Source organism: Thalassophryne amazonica, chromosome 7, assembly GCF_902500255.1.
Source record: "Thalassophryne amazonica chromosome 7, fThaAma1.1, whole genome shotgun sequence".
Lineage (NCBI taxonomy): Eukaryota > Metazoa > Chordata > Actinopteri > Batrachoidiformes > Batrachoididae > Thalassophryne > Thalassophryne amazonica.
In genome coordinates, this window is record NC_047109.1 from 76,962,650 (window position 1) to 76,989,630 (window position 26,981).

At 39.9% G+C, this 26,981-nt stretch overlaps 1 protein-coding gene across 1 annotated transcript in view; it reads right to left on the reverse strand.

The window, feature by feature from the left end:
- LOC117514251 (glutamate receptor ionotropic, NMDA 2D) overlaps positions 1–26,981 on the reverse strand; it is a 290,532-nt gene that overhangs the window by 139,151 nt on the left and 124,400 nt on the right. Inside the window, 3 exon segments of the mRNA XM_034174620.1 lie at positions 15,935–16,201; positions 23,043–23,249; positions 23,533–23,871. Of these exon segments, the coding sequence (XP_034030511.1) occupies positions 15,935–16,201; positions 23,043–23,249; positions 23,533–23,820 (762 nt within the window). The 5' untranslated portion in view covers positions 23,821–23,871.

The following is a 26,981-nucleotide window of genomic DNA, read 5'->3' on the forward strand; positions in this document are numbered from 1 at the left end:
AAAAAAGGACAGAATCAGAGTTATAAACAGACACACACAAGAGCTAAAGACGGGAAGCTGAGAGGAATGTATACGCAACAGAGAAAGAGAACAGAAGGTACACTGACATGCCTCGAGCTGGAAGAAGAATGAAACCAAAGACAGACAGTGAGACATCTGGAAAACACAGACAAGGACAAGTTCACTTTTCTTCAACCTTTCTTATATGAAAATAACACTCACAACACGTCTACACCTTGGTCAGTGCCTGTGTCCATCACGATGGGACAAGTTAGATACCCTACTTCACTCTGTGATTTAGGTATGGTTATGGTTAAGGTTATGGTCAGGCGTAAAGTTAGCAGGCGTACCCTACTCATCACAGATTGGCATTTGGTCAAAATGAACTGTGTGTCAAAATGTGATGACTTGGATGTGAGACTGGGTTGATTAAAACATTGGGTCTCATGCAAGAACATTTTTGTAAACTTCTTTTAAATTTCTTATACCTTTTTTTTTAGTATGATGGGCTCATACAAATCTGCCATGTGCAAACCTACTGACTTCCTTGTGTGTAAATCAGCATATGTTCATGAAAAGGGTGAATAACCAGAAACAATACCCTAAAAATAACAAATAAGGCTAGACGTCCCACCCATACTTGTCAGAGGTGTCCAATCAGGACACTGACATCAGCGACATTAAGGAAGAACTTATTATTCTTATTATTGTGAAGGAAAAAGAAAGAAATCCTCTATCAGAAGAACACAGGAGAAAGTCTGTAATTGTTAACAATGTAAAAAGTAGCATTAAGGGCTCTGTCAAGGAAAGCAAAAAAAAAATAACTAGTGCTTTTAGTGCCATTTCACCCCCCAGAAAAGACCCTATCACTGAAATAAGTAAGTTTGGGTTCAACATGAACATGGATTTTTAAAATGTTGACAAACAGACTATAGGGCAGTGCAGTCTCATTTGAACCCTGCATGATATCATGGGATTTAAGCACTTATTGGGACAGCCGCTCCCGCTGAGCAATATACGTATATACAGCATAACGTCACACGGTACAATGATGTACTGTTTTGTTTTATGCTGCAATCACCGAAGCAGCCGTGAAAACAGCAGTTTTTTCGGTTCCTAGTGGAGAAGGGAAGACAAGGCAAATGTGAGAGGTCGTGTCAGTAATCGTTAGCCTACACAGCTAACCATCATTTGCCCAAAAACTCAAAGAAAGTGCTGTGTTTCTCTCTCCAGAAGTAGAAATTACATCATATGCATCATATTTTACCCCTTTAGTGTCCACCCTCAAACAAAACTGTGCTGCCCAATGACACTCCATACGTGTTCATATTAATTTGTGGTCTGGTAGATGTCCTTCAGATTGATCGGCCTACAGCCTGTTGGCCCCACACACCTCTGGAGGTGAGAAAGAAAGGCAGGGTCACCATCATCCCCCCCGTTCCATGTCCCCACCTCCCTCTGTTCTATATTTCATTTTAAATTAATGGTATCTTTAGGCTAAATGCACAAATTAAGAATGATACTCCATTTCAAATTCCAGAGTTAGGCCTGTCTACCATTACCAATTTTTTATTTTTATTTTTTTTCTATGATTTCGAGGAGAGGAGAAGACACCCAGTTGGGGTTTTAAATGTTGTGGAATCAGTGGTAAAAGTAGCATTCAAGAAAGATGTAAATGTTTTAAAAATGTGTGATGTCGGGATAAATCATCAATCAATCAATCGATTTTTTTATATAGCGCCAAATCACAACAAACAGTTGCCCCAAGGCGCTTTATATTGTAAGGCAAGGCCATACAATAATTATGTAAAACCCCAACGGTCAAAACGACCCCCTGTGAGCAAGCACTTGGCTACAGTGGGAAGGAAAAACTCCCTTTTAACAGGAAGAAACCTCTAGCAGAACCAGGCTCAGGGTCCAAAATCCAAAAAAGTGAATAATCAGATTTAAATGGTGCAGATTGGGTGTAATCTTATGTAGAAGTAGTTGAAAGTGAACAATTGGACACAATATGCACAAATCAGAACTTCCTGTTCTCTGATCAGAAGCTTCTGTTATGTGGGCCGCCAGAAGAGGAGGTACTGCTGGCCCAACACCAGAGGGCGCTCTGCCTGAAAGCGTAAAGTATGTGTGTGGATGGCTCAAGATCTGTGGCCATATTTCTACTGCCACTCTGGACAGTGACATTTGGCCACCATGTGCACACATAATGGGAGGACCAATTCAGCATGATTCCTCTGACCTCCAGAGCCACACTATGTGACCTTCAGAACCAGTCTTCATAAAACCTGAGTGATGTCATGGAGTGTTTGTCCAATATACAGTCTATCTCTATGATTTTGATGCCTTGGATACAGTGGACTTTCCTCACAGAACTGGCAGGGGTTTCATCATATCAGTTTTCTCATGAGGTGCCTTCCTCCTTACTGTGGTTTAAAAAGGTTTGGCCTTAAATTCAAACTGAACTACGTTTGTTGAACATAAAATGAGTTCTTTGGGTGAGGGGGTGGGGAGGTGGGATGGGTAGTGGTTATGATTGTTGTGGAACGTCATGTTCTGCACTTGAACCTGGGGTTCCTTAGTGATTTGATGCCTTCAGGCAGCTGTTGCCTTCTGCTGGTTTAGTTTTAGGTACAGAATGCATGTTGTTTTGCTGTGTTTGGCATATTTGAATTTTAAAATGGAACTCTTTTCTGGTGCTCCTGCAACCATGCTGCTCTGAGCACATCTGATCCTGTCAGATCTCAGAAATGAAGCAGCGTAGCTCCTGATTACACTGGAAAAAGTGAAGTGCAATTTACTTTAAAAAATGAAAAGGTTAGTCATAATTTTCACACAGAAACATATACTCTTACTTTTGTCAGTGTTACTCATTGTTAATAACTTCGATTTCAGAACAGTGCTAGATCGTGTCTATATTGCTCGCTGAGAATTAACTGGTTATATGTTCACTTTTGCCAAAAGTAGAGTTCTATGCTCCCAGTACTAACATAAGTGTATGTATCCATACACATGCAGAAACATAAAGTTCTATATCTTGAAATACTTTTGGTTTCATGTCAAAATGGTCCAGTGTTAACTGTTTTTAGTATGGTGTTTCAGGTATCAGCTGGCCTATAACAATATGCCAGAATTTCCATTTTCTTAATAAAAAATGCACATGGAACCACCTGATTCTTAGCAAACAATGTCGTGGCATGTGACCTTGACACAGATTGTCAAGGTGCTGTGCAGTGATGGATCACATCCTTTGACCTCAGGAACTTTTATTCTCTTTTCTTCCTTTGTTCAAGAAAATTTGAACATGCAACTAACCCAACAAATAATGGGGAACCAACTGTGCTGTCTGAGTCGCAATGTCAACAAAGACAAAACAAGTGGAAACCTCTCTAAACATTTTGTTTCTTTGGAGTAAATACATAATGTGAATGTAACTCGGTGATAGAACCACATATCCATGAACTGAATAGATTGTGGTTCAAATCCCTGTTATGTACACAAATGATGTTGCTCAATAAAAACAATCCAATAAACTGAATGTGACATCACTCTACAGGGTGTTTAAAAGTCACTCATGCTTTTATATTGTTTATTGAAAATTTATTTGAAACATAAAGTGGATGAAATTCACATGGTAAAATCTACATTAACGGAGAATATTTCTGGTACCATCTTTGATGTAGAGTGTTCGTCCATAAGTCAGTGGTACACCTCGACGTGTGCACCTCCTTTTTCATAGCAATCAAACCACCATTTCAAGCGTGCCTGACCAACATCTGACAACATTTCGGGATTTACTGAAGCACACGCATTTCTGATGCGTTGTTCAAGCATTGGGAGATTCCGAGGAAAAGATTATCGGAGTGAAACAAAGAGACTTACACCCTTTTTGTAATCAACAGATCCTTCAGAAGTCTGAAAGCATCTTGTCCTTGTCAGGTCATGTTCTTTTAGGATAGTTTTCTCTGCTTCCTTCAGGACGCCATTATCCTTCCCCAATGTGTATCAACTGGTTTTTAAAGTCATTTATCCCTTCAGCAATTCGACTTTTAAATGCTCTGTAGGTCTGCCATGTTTTTATTTATTTCATCATCGGACTAATTATTTTCCGATAACTTTTAGACCGATAACGTACTAAACTAAGCTGAACAGTGAAAAACATTTTTAAAACTGTTAAAGCTGTTGAGATCTACCTGTTAAAACTTTCCTAATAAGCATGTTGCTCTACCCTGTACAATCAGAAACCACTCAATCGTCTATAAGCAAAGAAAAATTGGTGACCAAAAAAAAAGTCATTTCATTTAACACCATATTAACATAATCGCAATGTCACCAAGTCATCCAGAGGCATACATGTTTAACTTATGGTTGAAATTTTAACCACTCATTTTAGACAAGTTATTTAAAATTATTGTCATGTCTGAAGTTTATAAAGTGAAACTATCAGATATATGTTTTCATTTTAAAGTAATGTGCTAATTTTTAAGATTTTGTGAGCACATGCTGTGCCAGGCTGCAATGCATTATGGGTAGCATAAGGTAATCTCAGACGTTCATGACAGGACAAATGCATTTCAGACACTCTGTTCAGGGTCCACAGATAACAGCATTAAACTCTAGTGCCTAAAACTCTTGTGAATATATTCTCTGGGTTTATAGACGTTAGTGTATTTGCGTTTGTTAAATTCCACGCATCTCAAATGTAGCAGACACGGATTATCTGGAATTTTGACATTTTTTCAAGGCCGCTGCTGCCATCTACTGGCCAGGAGTGTTCATGGCAGTATTAAACGTCTGGGTACATGGCTGCTCTCAAAGTGTTGGTATTGTCCATCGTCCAGGCGCTTTTTGTGTGCATATATTTGTTAACTTTGTATTCTAAAACTACGTTTAGAAGTAATTCCGACTCATCGGTCCACACGAACGAGGTTGGCGCCATGTTTTTAGTTTTTGTGGAAGTGACGACAAGAGAATAAGGCTCCTGATTGGATAGAATTTTAATCAGTACCGCCACCCAAAGGTTTGGCAGACTAATTACAACACATTTATACGGTTCGATGTGGATGGATTTTTTTTTTTAAACAACGTAGTGTGGATGAAGTTTTTTCCCCAAACTGAAAGGGTAAGATATTCGGTTTTACAAATACCCGACAACGTGTGTACATGGCCTTATGTCTGTGAAAGGCACTATATAAATAAATTTACTTACTTACTTATTAATATTGAGTGCACGTTTTACAACATCATAAACGTTTTAAAACATGCAATTGCGATGACACTTCTGTAAAAATGCCTGTTTTTACAAATAAAAATGGAATATTTTACAAAAGCACATTTATCTTTAAACCAACACACGACACACGTCACATTAACGTGTTGGTTTACATAATGGATTACTGAACCAATCACTGTTTAGCACTTTTACCCAGAAGGTTTTGCGGTCTGTGTTTGTTACAAAACCTCAGAATTAGTGCATTATTCAACATTAAAAGATATATGTTATATTATAACTTTGTAAAAATGACAGAATTGACATTAATGAAGTTATTCTATCGGTATTAATGTTATTTATAAATAAAAACCATAAGTCAATATGACTTTATTTTTCAAGCCCTCCGCATGACCGGACCTTTATAATTGATATAGGGCTGGCTTTACGACTGCTCTTAGAGTACTTCTGTGCTGGGAGGGCTGTAATAAACAAGAGGTTCCAACAGAATGTTGATAGAAAAAAGTGTGGTTTCATTGTTTGGGTCTGTTGTTATTTTTAATATTATTAGAAGCTATTAAATGTTTTACTAGTAGTTGTAAATGTGCCAGAGATATTGGAATTTATCAGTTATCTGTAACTTCCGATAAATTTTTGGGTGGTTTATTGTTTTATCTTTATCGAAGATAACTTTTCAGTTATCTGATTATCTGTTATCAAAGTTAATTTTTTGGTTATCTGTGCCCACCACTGCGTATGCGCACCTTTGTACAGCTAAACTTGCCAGTTGTAACGTCTTTACATCTGAGCCGTAGTTATAATGTTCTTACATCTGAGTCTTTGCAGCTGAAACCTTTTTGTAAACACATAGCTGGTTGCTGAGTTTGTGGATGTTTGGAAGAGTTGGCGTTCCCGCTCCTCAATCCAAAACTTGAGTGTTTCATAAGGATCTGCACGTACTCTGAGTAACTGTGTTCAGGAGGTGGAGGTATTCCACCAGAAGGGACTTTGACTGTGTGCTGAACTGTTTGCTGGGTGTGCACACACCCACTTGATCTATTTGTGCTTCCTGTCCAGCAGTACCCAATCCGACAGCTGGAGGTGGTGGCCACCTGGGGACTCAGGACTTGGCGTCTCCAGTGTTTTTCAGGTCTCCGCTGGCAGTGGAAATTGTGTGGGGCCCGGCTCTTCTCTGGACAGGCGTCTCCTATCCTCGAGCCTGCCCACACGTCACCGACTGTTTAATTGACTGTTGTCTAAGATCGTATCTGTATACCGTTGTGCACATTTCACAATATTAAATTATCTTTTTGTATTTCCATTGTCCGTTCATTTACGCCCCCTGTTGTGGGTCCATGTCACTACACTTTCCAAACAGCTTCCTTCTGATGTTCCTCTACAAAATGAAACCCATGAAATACATGTTGCACTCTTCAACAGAAGACAGTTTTGAGATTTTCAAAGAGAAATTTTAGCTTTTTGGAAAAGTATGGAGAAAAACACAGCAAGAGGAAGTTGCATTTTGTACACATACGGGCACATGCAGAAAAACATATAATGGAAATCTTACGTAACTGTGTATGATTGGAAATAATTAAGTACAATCGTATATAATGAGATATAAAATAACAGGCAATAGAGATTACATATGAATTTTGGTAAAGATTTAAAAAACAATAATAATGATGATCTGGCCCAAGTTCCTCAACTTTGAAATTTAGGCCAGAAATTGATGATGGGAAATGGACCTTAAATAGAATAATGTCAATGGAATTGATATGTGTCAATTATGTCAGGTTTTCATACTAGAGCTGCTTAAAAGTAATGAAATGTTCACTCATTTACTTAAAACTTGTATTAAGTTGACAGCAGACTAACTGCACATAACTCCGAGTCCAGGATTGGACCACTCGTAAATTTTGTTGATACCTACAGAAAACTCAATATATGAGAAAATTGGTGAATACATGAAGTTCTGTTAAACCACTCCTACTCACACTTACAAATGAACCTCTTGGTACAAGTGGTTCCTGCATGTGGCCCAATATTAGTCTCTGAGTGTTCATTTTTGACCGTTACGTTGTACAAGAGGAAACTTGTTTTTTCAAAATTACTATAAAAGCAAATATAAGACATTGAGCTTTAAATGAACACAAAACCATGTTTTCTCTGAATCTTAAAATTGTAAAGGTTGCTTTTAACATGTTTGTGGATTTTCTCATTACTTACATCATATGTTTATGGGGAAATTATTAAATTTTAATATAAACTATCTACTGTGTGAATTCAAAGACAGATACAGCTTTCTTATAAATCAGTGAGTTAACAGGGTGCATATTTCTGTGTCCCTGTTTATGTAAAGCATTAATATATAAGTAGGTCACAAGGGCCACAGAGCATTGTGGTGCAAACTTGTCCAAGATTTTGATCCAGAGAGCACGTGTATCGAATATAAAAGAGATACATGGAATAACCGATGGGTTATTGTGGCCACAAGGTTAGGTAGGGGTGTGCAATAAGGATGCATGCATGCACAGAACCTATTTTAATGGCCTTCTCCCGGAGGGTGAGGGACAAAAAGTAGGTTGTTAGCATTATTTTTGCTATTTTGAGCACACAGTAGGTTTTTTTTAACTCCCAGGACAGCTGCCCTATTGACTCTTTTGAATTAGCTTCATAAATGTAATTTTTCAAAATAGTATTTCTCACAAATTAAGCAATCATCAAAGGTGAGTAGAACAGGTAGTGGTTTCACTGCTAGCAATCATTTAACATGACTGGAGTTGTTAAAAAAGTGAAATTATCATTTAACCCAGAGATGCACATGCGAACAACTCCAACAGGGGTCACCATCTGTGCTCCTGGACACTACCTGCCTTGCGTGTGTTCTCCCTACTCCACCCTCTTCTAATTAAGTCAATCAGCTGTGCTGAGCCAATGAACAACTAAGCACCACCAGACATGACTAATCAGCTGTGTTTGTAGCAGGTACGCATGGAAAACGTGCAGAGCAAGTGATCTCCAGGAGCAGGGCTAATTACATCTGATCTACAATGTGATAAACAACATATATGGTAGTGCAGCCCAGTCTCACGTTTTTTTTGTTTTGTTTTTTTTGTCCTCCCATCACGAAATGATTAAAATTTTTGTGACAGGGTTTTTTTATAAACTCACTATTAGTAACCTTACTCCTATCCCCAACCCTAACCTTAACCATAACCTAACCCTACTCCTTTGCCTAACCCTAACCATAACCACCCCTGACCCCCCACCCTCACCCGCTGCACTTTTAATTTCATGCAGCCATCAGGGAATGAATTAGAATGAATTTGTGCTGCCATGATGAAAATTTTGCACTTTTCGTGACAATATGACGAACCAATAAATTAATGTATATTTCATGTTGCTGAATCACGACAATCCGTGAGACTGGATTGGGCAGTGAGACAGAGAAAGAGAGAAAATGTGCATAATCAAAGAATACACAGCATCAATAGGCATTCCTGAACATTTTCAGCCCTGCAGTGCTAAAACAACAGAAGAGAGCTGTTGTGCAAAACAAGATGGTTAAAAAGCAAGCAGTGTGCACAGGCAACCGGCAGTACGTGATATTAACAGTGACACCAGCAGGGGAACTGAAAGAATCCAATACACACACACACACACACACACACACACAGCTGCAGTGGTCATGCTGGGACATTAGCGATGACATTGAGACCCGGACTAAACTGAGCCAGTAGAGAGTAGAGTGTTTGGCCACAGTGGATATGTGGACGAATGGACTAAAGGAGTGTAAGCTTGCCACAAAAATGTGGAGTTCAAAAATCAAAGGAGCAGAGGAAGGATGAGTGTGTCTCTAGGCCAAAAAAAAAAAAAAAAAAAAAAATCACATACAGGCAGTGGAGTAAGCAAAAGACCAGAAGAGATAAGCCAAAAAATTGAACAACAGCTTTGCTGGGTTGAAGAGCAGGTTTGATATATATATATATATATATATATAGAGAGAGAGAGAGAGAGAGAGAGAGAGAGAGAGAGAGAGAGAGAGAGAGAGAGAGAGAGAGAGAGAGAAGTGAGATTAAAAACATACAGTAGGACGAGGAAACAATTTAGGAGCAGGCACATGAGAAGTGGAAGACACGTGAAAGTACAAACTACAACCATGAGTCATCCTGGTCAGCATTATTGAAACTGTGCAAGAATCAGTTTGTTGTTGCTCTCTCAAAAAACAGTGTTTGCTTGTTTGATTTGAGCAACTTTGTGGTTTGTCTTAACTCGTGATCTTACTACTTGATGAGCATAAAATCCACAGACGTTATGTGCTTCTACTCAGTAGAGCCACATAAATCATTTTAGTCACACTGTTTTAGGTAGGACTTGACTTTTTGATAACTACTGAATTCTGAATTATATCACTAGCGGTAGAAGCAAACCAACCACTTAGCTCTGTAGACCTGATTTACTATGATCCCAGATTACCAGCACTAAATTGCATGGGCAATCCAAAGTTTTTGCAGGTGACTTACTAACAGTAAATGTGCAATTGATAGAGGGCAGAAATGCTACATAGACAGCAGAATTTATGTGTGTTAATGGCTGTAATGGCAAAATAAAATTAAAAACAATGAAGGTTAAATTAGTGGAAGTAAGAGCAAGGCACCTCTTTATCCATATCTAATAGACATGGAAGAGAACTCAGTACTCAAATAGCAGTATATTATGTTGATTTATCAAATGCTGTCTAAATTAACTTTACCATCATTATTTCTCCAGTTTGTCTAATTTATTTTTAAAGCTGATTTTTAAGTCTGTGCTGTTACTACATCCTCTGGCAGGCTGTTCCATGTATCCACCACTCTCAGTGTAAATGAGAATTTCCTCACATGTATGACCTTCTTCTAAATAATTTCTTGCTGTGACCACCTGTTGTCTTCCGATAATGGTAGATCAGGAGTACATTCATGTGCAGCATGTGCCTTGCACTTCGTTATGCATGAACTCTGCCACAATTGAGCATGCTCATGCTCTGGTAATTTCAAAAAAGAAAAGAAAAAGCAAACAATCTACAATATCAGACATTTCATTTTTGTTATATCTATGCTCTTTTAGCAAACTGGTGAATAATTATAGCATGTTCTCCTTTTGGAACATAGTGAAATGTGCGCATAGTTGTCTGTGTGCATTTCGATATGGGCACCAAATATGCCCATTTACAATGAATGATTTTTTACATTTTTTATGTCTTTATTCGGTACCGTCTCTGTGATGGAACGTCAAACTGGAACAGCAGTCTATCAAGTGCAATCAGTTAAAGCTAAGGTTTCAAACTTGCAAAATATAGACACTACCAGCACCTGCTAAATTTCCTTTTTACCTTGATAGATCATGTTGTGTGTGCAAACCTCACATACGAGCATGTGTCCCCACACGATTTTGTGCAGTCTGGTGGACAACCTCCAAATTGCATATTCATGAAGGTAAAGGTGCTAAATTGACAATATGTGCTATTTTGGACATTTGACAGAATCAGTCCTCATTGTGCACTGTTAGTAACTCAGCATGCAGGTGTATATGCAAGTGCATTGATGTTTGCGCACAATTACACTCACAAACCGTTAGCAAATCAGGCCTTATATGTATATAGATTACTTAACTGCAACATTACTGCCCTTGCAGGTTTGACATTTCTTTATGTTTAGTTATTTGTTATTTTGTTTTCAGCAGTATGGCTAAAGCAAATAGGCACTCCACTGAGTCTGGTCTGCTTCACATTTCTTTCTGTAAAAATAAAAATAATATACAAAAAACCCTGAAGGAATATTTCCTTATCACTATTGGCAGGGTGGGTACTTTTGTGAAGTGCCTTGGAGTAACATATGTTGTGATTTGATGCTGTATAAAAAATGAAATTGAACAGAAGTCAAAGTGTTAAGTCAAGTATAAAGGTGTGTTCACATTATCTCTGTCTTTTACTCCGCATGCCACAATGTTTAAAAATTCTACACTGTACAAATGAAAAAATGTTGGCAAAATTCAAAATTTCAAGGCAACTTAATGTAATGCATGAACAAGTGATATTGTGCCATCCTGAGTTATTAAATACGTTATTATTCACTAAATATTTTAAATTAGGGTTGCTGACTTTGTAAATTGTAGCTGAAAGAATAGCAACAACATCTTTACAGCTCATTTTATTTATTTAATTATTTCCTTTCAGTTGCTCCTCATCCCTCGGGGGCACCACAGCAGATCTTGTTTAAATCCACTTGGGGGTTTGGCACACGTTTTGCACTGGATGTCCATCCTCACACAGCTCCAGCTGTACATGAAGAAACACACTCACAGCTCCTGGCATTTCAAAGTGGTCTTCCAGCCAAGTAGAATACTGAGAAAAAGTGAAATTCTAAGTAAATAGAACGTTTTTTGTTCATAAATATTATTCATTTGTCATAAGTGAACTCTGCCTCAAAATTCTTCCAAACCTAACAAAAGAAAACTTTTACATAGTGGTTTCTCGTCTTCCAAGAGATTTGCTAAATACTGTACAGGGTGTTTCAACAGTCACTCATGGATTTTATTTTCTCTTTGCAAGTATACGACATAGGGTGATAATCTTGTTGTGTTGCCCTCTTCAGTGACTGAGAATCTTTTTCAAGTGCAAATTTGTAGTGCTCCGTTGTTTTATTGAAGTACTTACTTTAGAACAGATGTGTAAAATCGCTGCATGGATGGAGGTGCTTCAATCTGTGACTGCAGTGCAGTAACGATTTTGGGCACTCTATGGACCTCATTATGCATCTGAACAAAACATCTTTGTCTTTGTTGACATTGCGACTCAGACAGCACAGCTGGTTCCCCATTATTTGTTGGGTTAGTTGCATGTTCAAATTTTCTTGAACAAAGGAAGAAAAGAGAATAAAAGTTCCTGAGGTCAAAGGATGTGATCCATCACTGCACAGCACCTTGACAATCTGTGTCAAGGTCACATGCCACGACATTGTTTGCTAAGAATCAGGTGGTTCCATGTGCATTTTTTATTAAGAAAATGGAAATTCTGGCATATTGTTATAGGCCAGCTGATACCTGAAACACCATAGTAAAAACAGTTAACACTGGACCATTTTGACATGAAACCAAAAGTATTTCAAGATATAGAACTTTATGTTTCTGCATGTGTATGGATACATATACTTATGTTAGTACTGGGAGCATAGAACTCTACTTTTGGCAAAAGTGAACATATAACCAGTTAATTCTCAGTGAGCAATATAGACACGATCTAGCACTGTTCTGAAATCGAAGTTATTAACAATGAGTAACACTGACAAAAGTAAGAGTATATCTTTCTGTGTGAAAATTATGACTAACCTTTTCATTTTTTAAAGTAAATTGCACTTCACTTTTTCCAGTGTAATCAGGAGCTACGCTGCTTCATTTCTGAGATCTGACAGGATCAGATGTGCTCAGAGCAGCATGGTTGCAGGAGCACCAGAAAACAATTCCATTTTAAAATTAAAATATGCCAAACACAGCAAAACAACATGCATTCTGTACCTAAAACTAAACCAGCAGAAGGCAACAGCTGCCTGAAGGCATCAAATCACTAAGGAACCCCAGGTTCAAGTGCAGAACATGACGTTCCACAACAATCATAACCACTACCCATCCCACCTCCCCACCCCCTCACCCAAAGAACTCATTTTATGTTCAACAAACGTAGTTCAGTTTGATGAATTTAAGGCCAAACCTTTTTAAACCACAGTAAGGAGGAAGGCACCTCATGAGAAAACTGATATGATGAAACCCCTGCCAGGGGTCGCCCCAGTCTGAGGTCAAGAGCGGACTGGAGCAGGGACTGTGAGGAAAGTCCACTGTATCCAAGGCATCAAAATCATAGAGATAGACTGTATATTGGACAAACACTCCATGACATCACTCAGGTTTTATGAAGACTGGTTCTGAAGGTCACATAGTGTGGCTCTGGAGGTCAGAGGAATCATGCTGAATTGGTCCTCCCATTATGTGTGCACATGGTGGCCAAATGTCACTGTCCAGAGTGGCGGTGGAAATATGGTCACAGATCTTGAGCCATCCACACACATACTGCGTGAGAGCGACTAACGTTGCACAGCGCACACGCAAAAGTCGAGCGGCAATGTGAATATCATGCGGGACTGTCACAGATGTTCAGCACCACTGCCGACTGCAGGTTTGACATGCTCAGAGATCTGGATCCCCTCATCCACGTTCCAAACACTGCCCTGCCCTGGCTGCAGCATTAGGCTGCGGTCCTCAGAAAAATAATAAAAAGAGAAAATTGGGTTTGTGGCAGGGTATGAAGTGAAAATTGTGCCTGTACAGTAGGACTGTGCATTCACAGCTGGGCCACGCATAAAACTGAGCTCCATTAGATGGCACAGCTCTGCTGTTGCAGGACAGGATGCACGGGCACCATGATCCTTTGGAAGTGCTCCCATAAAAAATAAAAAATGAAGCCCGAGTGCTGACATCATCCATCCAGCACAGCGTGCACGCATGCACACCGGGTGTGTGCCGACCAGGAACATTAAACTTAAAACCACTTCTGTCATCGCCATAATAACTAAACAATAAATGCAGTTTGTGCAGGTCATTCATGGCTGGACAGGATGTGTCCAGCCTGTGCATGTATGTAGGGTGAGCATTAAACTTAAATCCACTTCTGTCCCCAGAAAAATAAATAAATAGAAGTAAACACAGCTCCTGTGCGTGCATGACAGGTGTGCGCCAAAAATAAACAAATAAATAAACACAATGAATCCATTCACACAGCTTGTGCGTCCAGTCTAGCGCGCGTGCATGTAAGGTGTGCACCGACCAGGAGCATCAAACTTAATAAAACTTAAAACTTAAAACTTACTTGCAGAGACTATGTGGTGAGGGGTATGAGGTGCCCACTTGAGGACTTGGTGAGGGAGTTCATTGCAGAGATTTTTTTGGTTTGATCAAAAATCTAGTTACAATCAAATCAATCACTGCCCGTGACGAGGTGAGGGGACTGTGAATGGCTGCGAACCTCACGCCAAACTGCACAAATTTTCTCACGGATGCTGTTCACAGGCTGTTGCAGCCCAGTGCAACCCTTGCCTAAGGACTCTTGGGCAAGGTTCCATAATTCCTGAGTTGCTCCTGGTGAGTGCCTTGCATGGCAGCACCCTGACATTGGTGTGTGAATGGGTGAATGGGAGGCATCATCGTAAAACACTTCAAATTTTTGATTCAGATGGAAAAGTCCCACATGCAGTCCCTACCACTTATCTGGGTCCAGGTTATGGTGGCAACAGACCAAGCAGCTCATCCAACACTTCCCTATCCTCAGCCAAGTCCTGTAACTCTTCCCTGGGGATCCCAAGCTGTTCCCAAGCCCACAAGGAAATATAATCCACCAAGCGTGTCCTGGGTCTTCCACGGGGCCTCTGTCCAGTGACCTGCTCAACCGGATGCCTGACCCGAGATACTTAAAGTCCTTCCCTTGGGTCAATAATTCTTCTCTGACCCAGAGTGGACAGTCCACCCTTTTCTCCCTGACTGCACCATGAAATTCCATCCGTGAACATTGTGTTCAGGATTGGTGACAATAGACTCTTTGGGATGGACACAGAAAAGGACAAAGTCACCTCGCCCGGATTAGGGAAAGCAGGGCCTCCTCCTGGACCAAGGCCTGGGGGGGAATTCAAAGGGGAGCAACTGGTGGCTGAGTCTACAACCACAGGACTCAGTCAGGCTCAGACCAAAAAACAACATGGCGTCACCTCCATGTGGGTTCATATTATTATTATTATTATTATTATTATTATTATTATTATTATTATTATTGATGAGCACAGTCACCACCCTACGCTACACTCACTTGTCACTTCCATGAATGTGAGTATGTTGTGCGGCCAAAGTTCAAAAACTTGAATTTTCAACCTGGTGCACCTCTGCATGTTGAATTTCCCCATGCAGGTGTGTCACAGTGCCTATACCCAATATTGGAGGAGACATTGTCAAAATAATTTATGTGAGAGTAATATGAAAACCTGAGGCGTATCATCAGTGCCACAAGGCAAAATGTTGAAAATGGCTCCACATATTTTATATATATATATATATATATATATATATATATATATATATATATATATATATATATATATATATATATATATATATATATATATATATATATATATATATATATATATATCACAAATCATATTTTTGTGAAGTGTTGTTTTGGGAGCTCAAACATTCACATGTACCATCTTCCTGACTGTGTGAGAACCAAAAACAGAAAAAGAAAATGATTACACTTTGCCAAGAATTGTGATTTTTTTTGTTGTTGTTGAAGGATTTCCTAGTAAATCATAACGGCTCCTGAGATGCTCATCTTAGTGCGTCACCTTCTGTGCACTGAGCACCCCATAATTCCTTGTACACACAAAGGACCTAGCTCTCAAATCAAAGTGACTCATGGTTTTTGTTGCACTCTTGATGCCTTAGAAGATGAGAAAGGAAGAGAAGAACGCAGGGATAGAGGAGAGAGGGGAGAGAGAGCGGTGGAGGGACAGAGGGAGAGACGAATAAGGAAGGAAAAAGCTGGGAAGCCACCTCTCAGAAAAAGGGGGGCCACCTATGACACTCACAGCACTTCCTCCCCTTTCCTCACCCCCTATTTTTCCCCCTCCCTCCCCCCTGTCTCACCTGCGCCTCGTTCTCCTTCAGCAGCCTGCGTGTGCGTGCACCCCCAGGGTCATCAGTCACGTTAAGGATCACCACGCTCTTCTTCTCCCAGCCGATGAACGAGCCGTCTGTCAGGCCCTCCACCACCGACAGGAACTCCTGGTAGCCATGGTGCCGCGTGGACACCACGGAAAAGGCTGTCCAGTCGTACTCCTCCAACACCTCGAAGATGACCTCTAACTGAAGGGCTGTGGAGGAGCTGAACTGGAGAAAGATGGAACCTGATTCCTGATTTGAAGAGAGAGAGCAGCACATCTGGTTAAACTGATCTTCTGTCGATGTGCTACATCTGAAAACTACAATGCAGTGAGAAACAGCAAGTAAAAACAGCAATACAGAGAAGTGCTACTGCGTGGACTGCTCTATATTTAAGTGCAATATCGAGGCATCACGGGACTTTAAGTTTTGTAGGAGAACGCGAGCAGCCACAGGGCGAAAACTGCTTGGATTTTTGCAGAAATTCCACCAAGTCCACAGGGCAGTGTTTGTAAAAAGTGTGTTCATGCATTTGGAGTGGAAGAGGACTAGGTCAGGGTACAGCTTCAAGTTCATAAAATTACTTAAATTTTCTATATCAAGACAAAATGCAATATTTTTCCTGTTTGGTGGAAAGCACAAAACACATCCTTATTCTAATGCACACTTTGGCCCAATTCCAATACTCTCCCTTTGTCCGACCGAGCAAAGGAAGAATACAAGAGTTGGACCTCTGTGTGACCGCATACTACACATAGGAATGCACTCACTCACATTTCTTGCCTCACACCCTAGAAAACTACAACAGAAGCAGAGCCACTGCAGCAGTTGGTGCCATTTGCAGCTCAAACAGCAGGCATTCAGCACATGGCCGACCTTGACCTTCAACGCCTCGTATAACATTCTTACAAACCTTTTTCTCAAATAAAAAGCATAATTTTGTGACACTGTTAAATTATGATAATGTAAGTCAGTCTTAATGCTTCAAGTGCTATCAACTCACACTATGTCTCAACAATTAACTCTTTTCCACTCAGCAAGTTGGTTTTTACTTCTCCATCACTCCCACACATTGGTGTCAGTTTGGTCATTGTTCTGAGGAAGGTTCATCACATGTTCACTGTGCAAAAGCGCGGCCCAGTGTCACCGACCGAACGGTCCCCTCTAAAAATTGGTCCGCCCTAACTTCACTGTGCCTTCACTGCGTATGCTTCTGAGACTGACTCTCTGAGTCTGACTCTCTAGATCCAAAGTGATCAAAGGGAATAATGTGATTATTAACCATCAGATGACAAAGTTTTAAGCAGAAATGAGGCAGTTCTAAGCAGAAACGAGGCGATAATTGGTCAATTGTTACTGGCGCTCCGAAATGACGTAGGTGCAGCATCAGCAGCATGTCAGACTCAGACGTGCTGCTGTGGTGCTCTGATGCTTCCTGTCAGTGGTGTAGTCTATGTGGAGCGCCGGTAGACTCCATTTACTTACCTATAAAGACCTGGAATTTCCATCTACCCACTTCAAATTGCCCCAGGGAACGTAACGGTGTAAATAAAATGAGCACTTATTGACTGTAATTTTATTTTCTCCCTTTAAAAGACAGCCATAAGGCGTCCATCACCGCAGAGTGCACCGTATGTGTCCCCCACCCCCACCCCCGCTCGCTCTGCTAGATAAGAGTTTTAATAGGCTCATAGATAAATGGGGGCGCGAAAGCCACACACGAACAAGAAGAATGCTAGAGAAAGTATCGATGGTGATTATTACCCGAAAAAATGAAAACAGGCCTCGGAAGACTAGTGGCAGAAACCACTGATCTCTACAAAACGGATTGGTGTATAAACCACTGATCTGTACAAAACAGATCGGTACAGAAACCACTGATCTGTACAAAGCAAACGCGTCACAGGACTGGTCATTTATGGAGCACTTTTCTGAAGAAAAATCCTTGGAGATGTTTTTTGTTGTTGTTGTTTGTTACCTCAGAATTTCTGATTACTGTTAAAAAAGTTTAGAACACTTGTAATTAAAACAGCTAAATAAATAAATAAATGGTTCTTTAGAAACCTTTCATCTGTAAATTAAAACCACCTGTTATTTCAGATTAGATAATTTCTTGTTTAACATAAGGAACCTCGGACATTTATTTTTAGACAAAATAACATGGAAATTTGTACATTTTTTTAAAGTCTGGTAGATTATTTATATCTAATTTCAACCAGAAAAACAGACACTGTAAATAAATACAAATGTTTATTATAAATGCAACAGGAAATAATTTAACAATGACTGCAGTGATTGTAAAGTAGGATTTCTGTGACATAAACCTCATGATGAATTTTTTAATGGTCATTTCAACTTGTAATTTCACCAAAATATGTAATTGCCTTTAATGTTGTTATCAGGACAGAGTCATTTCTAAAATATGAATTTGAGCACAATAAGTGGAGGGCTTCTACTTGTGCAAATGTCTTTTGACTTTGATTCGTGGACATTTTTAATGATCCGTTCATTTATTGTTAATATATAAAATGAAACAGCTTTTTGCCCATAATCTACAGATGTCTCTTGAGCTTGAGTCGCGTTGGCTGTTGGATAGTGTAGTTTTTAAATGACTGGAATTGGTAAGTGGCATACTCTCCGGTATTAGTTGCATGGTTGTCTTCATACTGTACTTTTGTGCCACTGATTTGGCCTACAGTGTTTTTGTCATGGGTTGAAAAGGTTTCTGCAAAGTAAAGCATCTACCATATTTTCATTGTTTTATGTGAATTTTCTGGGAGCTAGCTTCTGTCCTTCAGCCTAGCTGCTGTTTTAATGTAACTTAACGTATACTAATACTAGCTTGTTTATACTGGGTAGGTTTCCTTGTGGACCACAAAGCCTACAGGTTCCACTCCCCTGTCTGGACCTGATGATGGACTGTCAACTTCAACAGAGATTGTGGTAGGAGGCGTGAGGCTATGCAGCCAGTGCATGCTCATGTAGACCGGTGTGTTCTGTTTTGTTTTTGTTTATGCGTGTAAACTGTACACAAACAACGTGGGGGCATGCGGATTATATGAAGGGTGAATCTTGCAGCTGCTGAATTTGGCAGTACAGGCTCATATCCGGTACTAAATAGAGGGAGGAAAAGTGAACTCTTGCAATATACTTAGTTGGGAGGCAATAATCTGCTCCTTATTATTGTTAAGAGAACGTTTCTTTCTTAATAACAAGGAGTCACAGTCACTTTTTTTTTTGAGTGACTGTGACTTAAAGTTGTCTTATTTACTGTTAAACAATATACAGTAGCTTGCATATGATACTTTTGGCTGGATTTAAACATTGTTTATTCCTGGTTTATGACCTGATTAAATTTCTTTGTTAAATTAGGTTTTCAGATGCCAAAAAATAAATGTATTTGATTTTTGTATTTTTTTAATCACTCTTTTAGATTTACTGTTGTATACTGTATTTTGCAACTGGTGCAAATTACTTACTTACATTCTGACACATTTCTCACATTTATAGTGGCAAATATAGAATATAAATGATCAGATGGAAAGTATAGATCTATTTGTTATGGTGTTAAAAATGTTAATAACCGGGGCGCATACGCATGGGGTTGATGACGGGCAAAAAACACAGTCTACCCACTTCAAAAATGTAGACTACACCAATGCTTCCTCAGCCTTTTATTATGAAATATTACTGAATTTACAGTATGCAATTGTTGTACAAAAGCTTCAGATATCTGTCGCTGAGACAGATGATGACTGGAGTGCAGTTTGAAGCAGAAACGAGGTAATAATCAGTGACTCGCTGCTGACTCTCCAAAATGGCACATGCACAGTGAAGGCAGGGTGGACCGATTTTTAGGGGGGACCATTCGGTCAGTGACACCGGTGGTCATTGCTCATTTTACGGCATGTAGGTCCTTAGATCAATTCCACCAGTTCTGAGCCCCCAAATCTCCTCCCTCTCCCACCCACCAAAAAAAACCCAACGACAAAAACATGCACATAAAGTTTGTGCTCCTTTTATATCACTTGACCAAGATAATGTCTGTAGGCCTGGAGTTGCTTTACAGATGCCCTCCCTGTTGCAACTCCAGTTTTACTTGGAGAAACACACATACAGCCCCTGGTTTTCCTAAAAGGTCACCCCTCCAAGTACTAATCAGGAACAACTGTGCAGAGCTTCTGAGATCTGACTTGATCAGGATGGCTGCTTGTGTGTAACTATAAATAGGATGGATTAAAAGCAGAGGAAAACATTCTGGAGGTGTCACAATTAAGTGATATGAATCAAAAATTGATTTTAAAGTAATAAATACAACTACATTGATACATGTGCACCTGAATTGTTCTCTCACTCAATTTAAATATTCTAAATTGGTTGCATTAGGTGATTTTTTTTTTTTTTTTTTACTGGTACTTTTGCATTGTAAATGTTCAAAGATTGGTGTAAGAATGGTCACAGAAATGTTATCTTCATGAGGTGAAATCAAAATGTCCGGTACCGGAAAGGTAGCGTCCTCTTCTGGGCTTCTTCTGTACTGTGCTTCATGCTATTCTATGTGTTGCTGCCCCATGGGTTAAAAAAATAGGTGAGCAGAGGCAGCGCCAATGTACTACAGCACAGTAGCAAAACTCAGAACAAGGTCCCTGGTGTTTCATGTTTGAAGGGAGCCAATCCCACTTTGGGATTACTCTAATTTATTAAATTATATGGAAAATTAAAGTTCATATTAAACAAAGAATTGCATCTGACTGCATTGTGTCACACCAAATCAAATCGCATTGAATTGAATTGTTCCGTTAAACAAAGTATGGTTCCTGAATCATATCATAGCCATATATCCAGATACGTACATATTGCATTGTTTTATAAGAGAGCACACCCCTACAAATTTCATTTTATTTATGTGTATCCAATGAGAGATGAAGGCTCTTTTCTTATTTTTATACTTCTACTGTACATCACAACTGGGGCAGTGCAACAAGAGGCCCTTGTATAATCATCATGTTATCTCTCCTAGTAGTGCAGCAGCTAAGAGAATATTTAGAGCAAAATCGTGCAAATGGTGATACAAGCACCAAAGTTGGCATAAATACTCCTTAGACATTACTCTTTTGAACAAACCAACTGGGCACATGAATTTTTAATAGGCGGCCAGGTAGGGGTCAATTGAAGAATTAGACAGGGGTCAAAATTCAAAATGCTCAAATCATTTTGAAAACTACACCACATTATTTGTCTGATTGTAAAGATTCCAAAAAGGTATAGTTTGGACTATCTATGACTGAATGATCAGGAGCTATGGGGTAAAAACAGCAAAAATGGTGACAAAGGTCAGTGTCACTTTGTTTGTACAGGGGTCAAAAGTTAAAGTTGCTCCTATTTTGGTAAAAAAAAAAAAAAAAAAAAAAGATAAAAATTATTAGTTGAGTTAACAGGCTTTTAAAAAGGAATAGTTTGGACCATGTATCATGCTTAGTTATCATGTTACGGGGTAACATATGTGACATGTCATAGAATCCAATGGACGTTGACCTTGTTTGACCTTTACTTTGGAGACCAAACATTCAACACAATCAAAACTATTCCAATTTATTAATCCTATTAGCTCAACCAATAATTTGCATCACCTTTTAACAAAATTGAAGGAACTTTAACTTTTGACCCCTGTACAAACTGAAACTGACCTTTGTCACCATTTTTGCTGTTTTTACCCCATAACTCCTGATCATTCAGTCATAGATAGTCCAAACTATACCTTTTTGGAATCTTTATGATCAGACAAATAATGTGGTGTAGTTTTCAAAATGATTTGACCATGTTTAATTTTGACCCCTGTGTAATTCTTCAATTGACCCCTACCTGGCCGCCTATTGAAAATTCAAGTGGCCAGTTGTTTGTTTGGTTTTTTTTTTCAAAAGAGTAATGTCTAAGGAGTATTGTGCTAACTTTGGTGCTTGTATCACCATTTGCACGACTGTTTCAGTTATCTGCTGCACTATAGACAGAAAATATAAGATAAACTAGACAATTATTGTTGCTTTTCCATCAGGGGTAGACAATCAAGGATGTGCCCATTGGCTCTAGCGGCCAGTTTCTTTTCAAAACATTTCCAGTATTCACTGGCCATCCTTCAAAATAGGTGCAAAATCTTTCTGATAATCAACATGAATGCAACACGCATGTCTGTTTGTTCAAGCAAACAAAACAGCACTGAAGCCCAAAAAGCTCTAATATATAAATACATTGAAAAAATTAGAAATCTATGCTTTGAACACCATCAGTGTCATCTTTGGAGATTCTCTGTCATCCAGGTCTTGGTATCCAAGTAGGCAGAGTCTTTGACAACATTTTGCTCTTAATCCAGAAAAGCATCATCAGTTCAGATGAAGCATCAGAACTGATGAAGTTTTTCTGGATAAAGGAAGTAAATAAATCTAGACAACCTGACTCAGCCTACTTGGATACAATCAAAGCATTTTTTGCTTTACTACTGCTGTTACCATGACATTCAGAATGGCAGCCAGATAAGATTTTAAACTGCCTTTTAAAAAAAAGCCAGATTCCACCAGAGCAAAATGTTTTCGATAAATGAACACTGTGTATTTGACTGACAATAAGATAAGCAGACCAGATGGTATGTTGGACCTTTGGATGTGGAAATGTTGGATGATCACAAGCTGTGGCTACTGCCAGCCAGTGAAATGTGCATTTTGGTTGTGCACGCTGGCCAGACTGACACTGGTCCAAGAACATGTTGTCAGTTTATTTTGCTAGAGTTAATGTCTAGCCCTCTCTATGTTTCATATCAACAATGAGCTCTTCCACCTGCTCTGGTATGTTATTTCCGTTCTTATCAGAAACAGTGGGAAATACAACTAATCAGCTCTTTGAAAATGTATCAGATATGGCATGCTGTCGAGAGTTGTGCGAGCTGCATGTCAGAGCATCAAAAAAGCCTCTGCATCGTTCAAATACCTGTCATTGTCGTGGAGCAGCACACAGCAGATGCAAAACCAAGACTTTCGCCTACACAATCACACGGACCTCACTCTTTCCTCTCACTTGCACACAGATGTTCCCAGTGTCCTACCTGTGGCATCCTCCCCAGCCCCGCTCCCCCTCCAACAGCCACTATGGGTAGTCCGGTTTGTGCAGAAACAAACTCCAGCATGGGGGCCAAAGGACCCCAGGCTGTGCGCGGAGGCCTTTCCTCTTCATAAACCAAACCCTGCAGGGGGCGCGCCGCCAGCAGCTCACACAGCTGGGACAGCACCGTCTTTGGACTACTGTCATTCACCTGTAAGGAAGACAGAAAGGGAGAAAACCAGACAAATAGAGTTGACAGCACGGGGCACTGTGTCGCGGCTTTGTGTTGTGTATCTCTACCATGCATAACATGTTTGGCTTGCAATACCAGCTGTGGTCAAAGCATTGAGCCAGACACCCACTCATTCTGTGGCGCCCACACAATGGCAGCAACATGCTGCCCATTCAGCTCAAATAATGAGAGCGAGTATGAATAATGGATGGTTATTGTTATTCATTTCCTTCAGCAAAATGAAGAGGAGACAGTGTCCAACCTGTAGCCAGATGACATTGGCAGAGCCCCACTGGGTCACCACGCTCTCCCCCAGAGAGCCGTACACCCGGCCAAAGCCGGGGTACAGCACCCTGCCTCCGGGCCCCGCCACCGCCGCCTCAGCCTGCACCGTGGCACCTGCGTGGATCACGGCGATGTTGAAGTTCATCGTTGTCCCTGCCTCACGTTCCCGCGGGCTGGGCCGCAGCAGGAGGTGGGGAGACGACACCACCGGACCCATCCACTCTGCGAGGACCAACAGGAGAGAGAGAGTCGGTATGGCGACCATGGCAACCTGCCGAGGGGGGAGGCAGATGTGTTTCGCACTAAGAGAGGGTGCCTGAAAATAAAAAGGAGAGAAAATTTAGTTAGAATCTCAAGTGTTATTTTTTGTAAAAGAGAGAAAAAAATCCAGTACAGTGGGCATCAAATTAAATCAAGACACAGAGAGAGATCAGAAGAGAGTGTCACAGAAAGACAGTGCAGGCAGAGAGTGAGGAAGACAGAAAGTGATCAGAGAGCACACAGGCAAGACGGAGTAATGAATTCTGAATGCAATCATGGAGTAATAAAAGTTAGCTTTGGCTGGAGAAACTGCAGGACAAAGAATACGCTATGCAGAGCGAAGAAAAAAACAATAGAGGGAAGGAAAAGAAAGCAAGACAGACAGAAGATGAAATGGGTTCTATTTAGGCTGCAGGCTGAGAAGGAAAAAAAATATGAGAAAGAGGGACGAGAGAAACTGGCTGTTAGATAGAAGGAGGGCGAGCGAGGCAATGATAGAAAATGGGAGAGAGAGCGGGTGAGAGAGTTAATAGGAGACGGAGACAAAGACGGGGGTGGAGGTGGTTCTGGCGGTGCATGAATGATAACAACAATTAAGATCACTGTAAACACACTCACCCCCTCACGCTTGCATGCACACGCACGTGCGCATGCACACGAGCATGCACAGATAAATGTGTGGACATACTCTGTATGTAAAGCTGCTTAATGATAGAGGATACTAGGGTTAAAGTGGTACATACACACACACACACACACACACACACACACAAAGACAGATAATGACTACCTGGGAGATAGCAGGGTTAATATGTGAGAGTCGCACAAACACACAAAACACAGCACATCATTTTCAATTTAGTTCTGGTGCCAAGCGCACCCCCGTCTCCATTTCCCTCTCACTTTCTCCTCTCTCTCTCACTCTCACTCAGTTTCTCCGTCTTTTCTTTTTCGTCATCTCTTCTCCCTATTTCCATGGCTCCAGGTTCCAAACACGATTGCATTGATTAACAGAGGCCCCCTGACATAATATCCTGTCTATAGTCAGACTCACTTTGCCTGCCTCTGTTTTCCATTCTCTGTGTTTTAGCTTTGCCTTCATCCTCTTCACGTCTTTGTCACAGTCTGACGATTCTTTGACCCTGATCGGCTTTTTCGATGGAAATGACAGCAGGATAAAATAAGAGAAGAGAGGAGAAGAGAAGAGGAGGAATGGAGGACAAAAGTAAGTGAAAGGGTGTAAAGATACACTCAGAATTGGTACGTTTGTGATATTTCGGTGCATACTCCATGACAATAAATAGTAGCAATTAGGATTCTAGGCCACTGGTTCCCAACTCCTTACTTGCATCCAAGAAAGGCTGAGCCACACCTGACTGTGTGCACACATCCTCCCACCCCCACCCACAGAAAAGAATAAGCTGATTGATTAATTCCCCCACCTCGACATCCCACCTTTCACTTTGGTTCATTCGGGGGGATCTAAATATTTTTAATAACGTAATTCACATCTACTTTTTACAATCATTTTCGCTGTGAGTAGCAGGGCAGGCAGAAAATGAACGGAGTTAGTGAGTGTGTCAGCAATATTTACATTGAAAGTACTTCATCCTTTGAAATTATGGGCATCTGCTAGATGCAGGTGAGGACCAGAAAAATTATTATAATTTAAAATGAAGACAGACAGACCTATTAAGTTGACTGTAAAGCTTTCTTGCTAATTACAGGGTCATGGACACTGGAAACCATTGTTTCTTGTTTTGTCATCACAATTACACAGTTTAGTTGCACGCTGCTCTCGGCGTACCGCAGTGGTCAGCACAAATCTTAACCACAACAGAACTGCCATTATGCGGGGGCCATTAGGCCCTACGTCATTCCCGCTCTGACGTCATCTCACTTCTTAGTAACCAGACTTGGGGGGCTTCAAGCAAATATGCCAATATGGCGCCGCCTATTACCTGGAACGGAATTGCATTGTTGTTTACCGAAGAGCCTAACCTGATTAAAGGAGGAGAAAGCGCAGTGAAGACTGGTCAAATGCTTTCAGTTGAGCACCGCTGGGACATTGGGACCTTGAAAGCTCAAGTACAAGCAAGCATGAAAGATAAAAGCTGCAATGTTTTGGTAAGTTACTGTCTGAGTGCACAATTATTATAATCCCACTTGGTCACTCATTGGGTTAAGCAAGTATGACTGATGTCTCATGTAAATTACAATAGTTTGTCAGAGCTGATCTACTGAGCTGATTATTTACAGAACAAGAAAATGACCGTCTTGTCTGATGAGTGGTACCAATCCTCGCTCTCTCACAATCCGCTCGCTTCAGTCGGCAAGACAATAACTTGCTCAGAAAAACACTAGGGGTAAAAAAAACAACTGCTGAGCGGTCAAGCATGGAAGGCACGTCTGATTCCAATCACTGCTTGAAATACAACAGCCGGCAGCTTGTCGTGGTATACATGGTCAACATGCAGAGGGAGAAACAAAACAGCTAATGACCGATCTATCTTCTGCCAGTTTCATAAAAAGACTTCATTAGTGGGCATAAGAATAATTTACATTTATCTCGCTGGCTTTGGTGGTTGCTTTCAGCATCAAAACACAGGACCATGGTCTTGAATTTGTAGATTTGTTTGAAAACAAAATTGTGCACCTCTATGGTAATGGATACTTCCATTATGTCATGTTGATAGCCTCCATTGTGATACAACTCTGCTTCCACTGCTAAACATTTGCATCACTACTCTGTTGCACTTACAACTGTACATCAGATTTCAAAGAGTTTTATAACAAACCTATAAGCTGCACCCAAAAGCTTACATTTGACATATATATATATATATATATATATATACACATATATATATATATATATATATATATATATATATATATATATATATATACATATATATATATATATATATATATACACACACATATATATATATATATATATATATATATATATACACACACACATATATATATATATATATATATATATATATATATATATATATATATATATATATATATATATATATATATATATATATATATATATATATATATATATATATTAATGTTGGACCTGATAGAACAGTCTACTCTTTTAATTCATTTTATTAGGAAATGGAGCAGGCCGCGGCCTCAACTTTA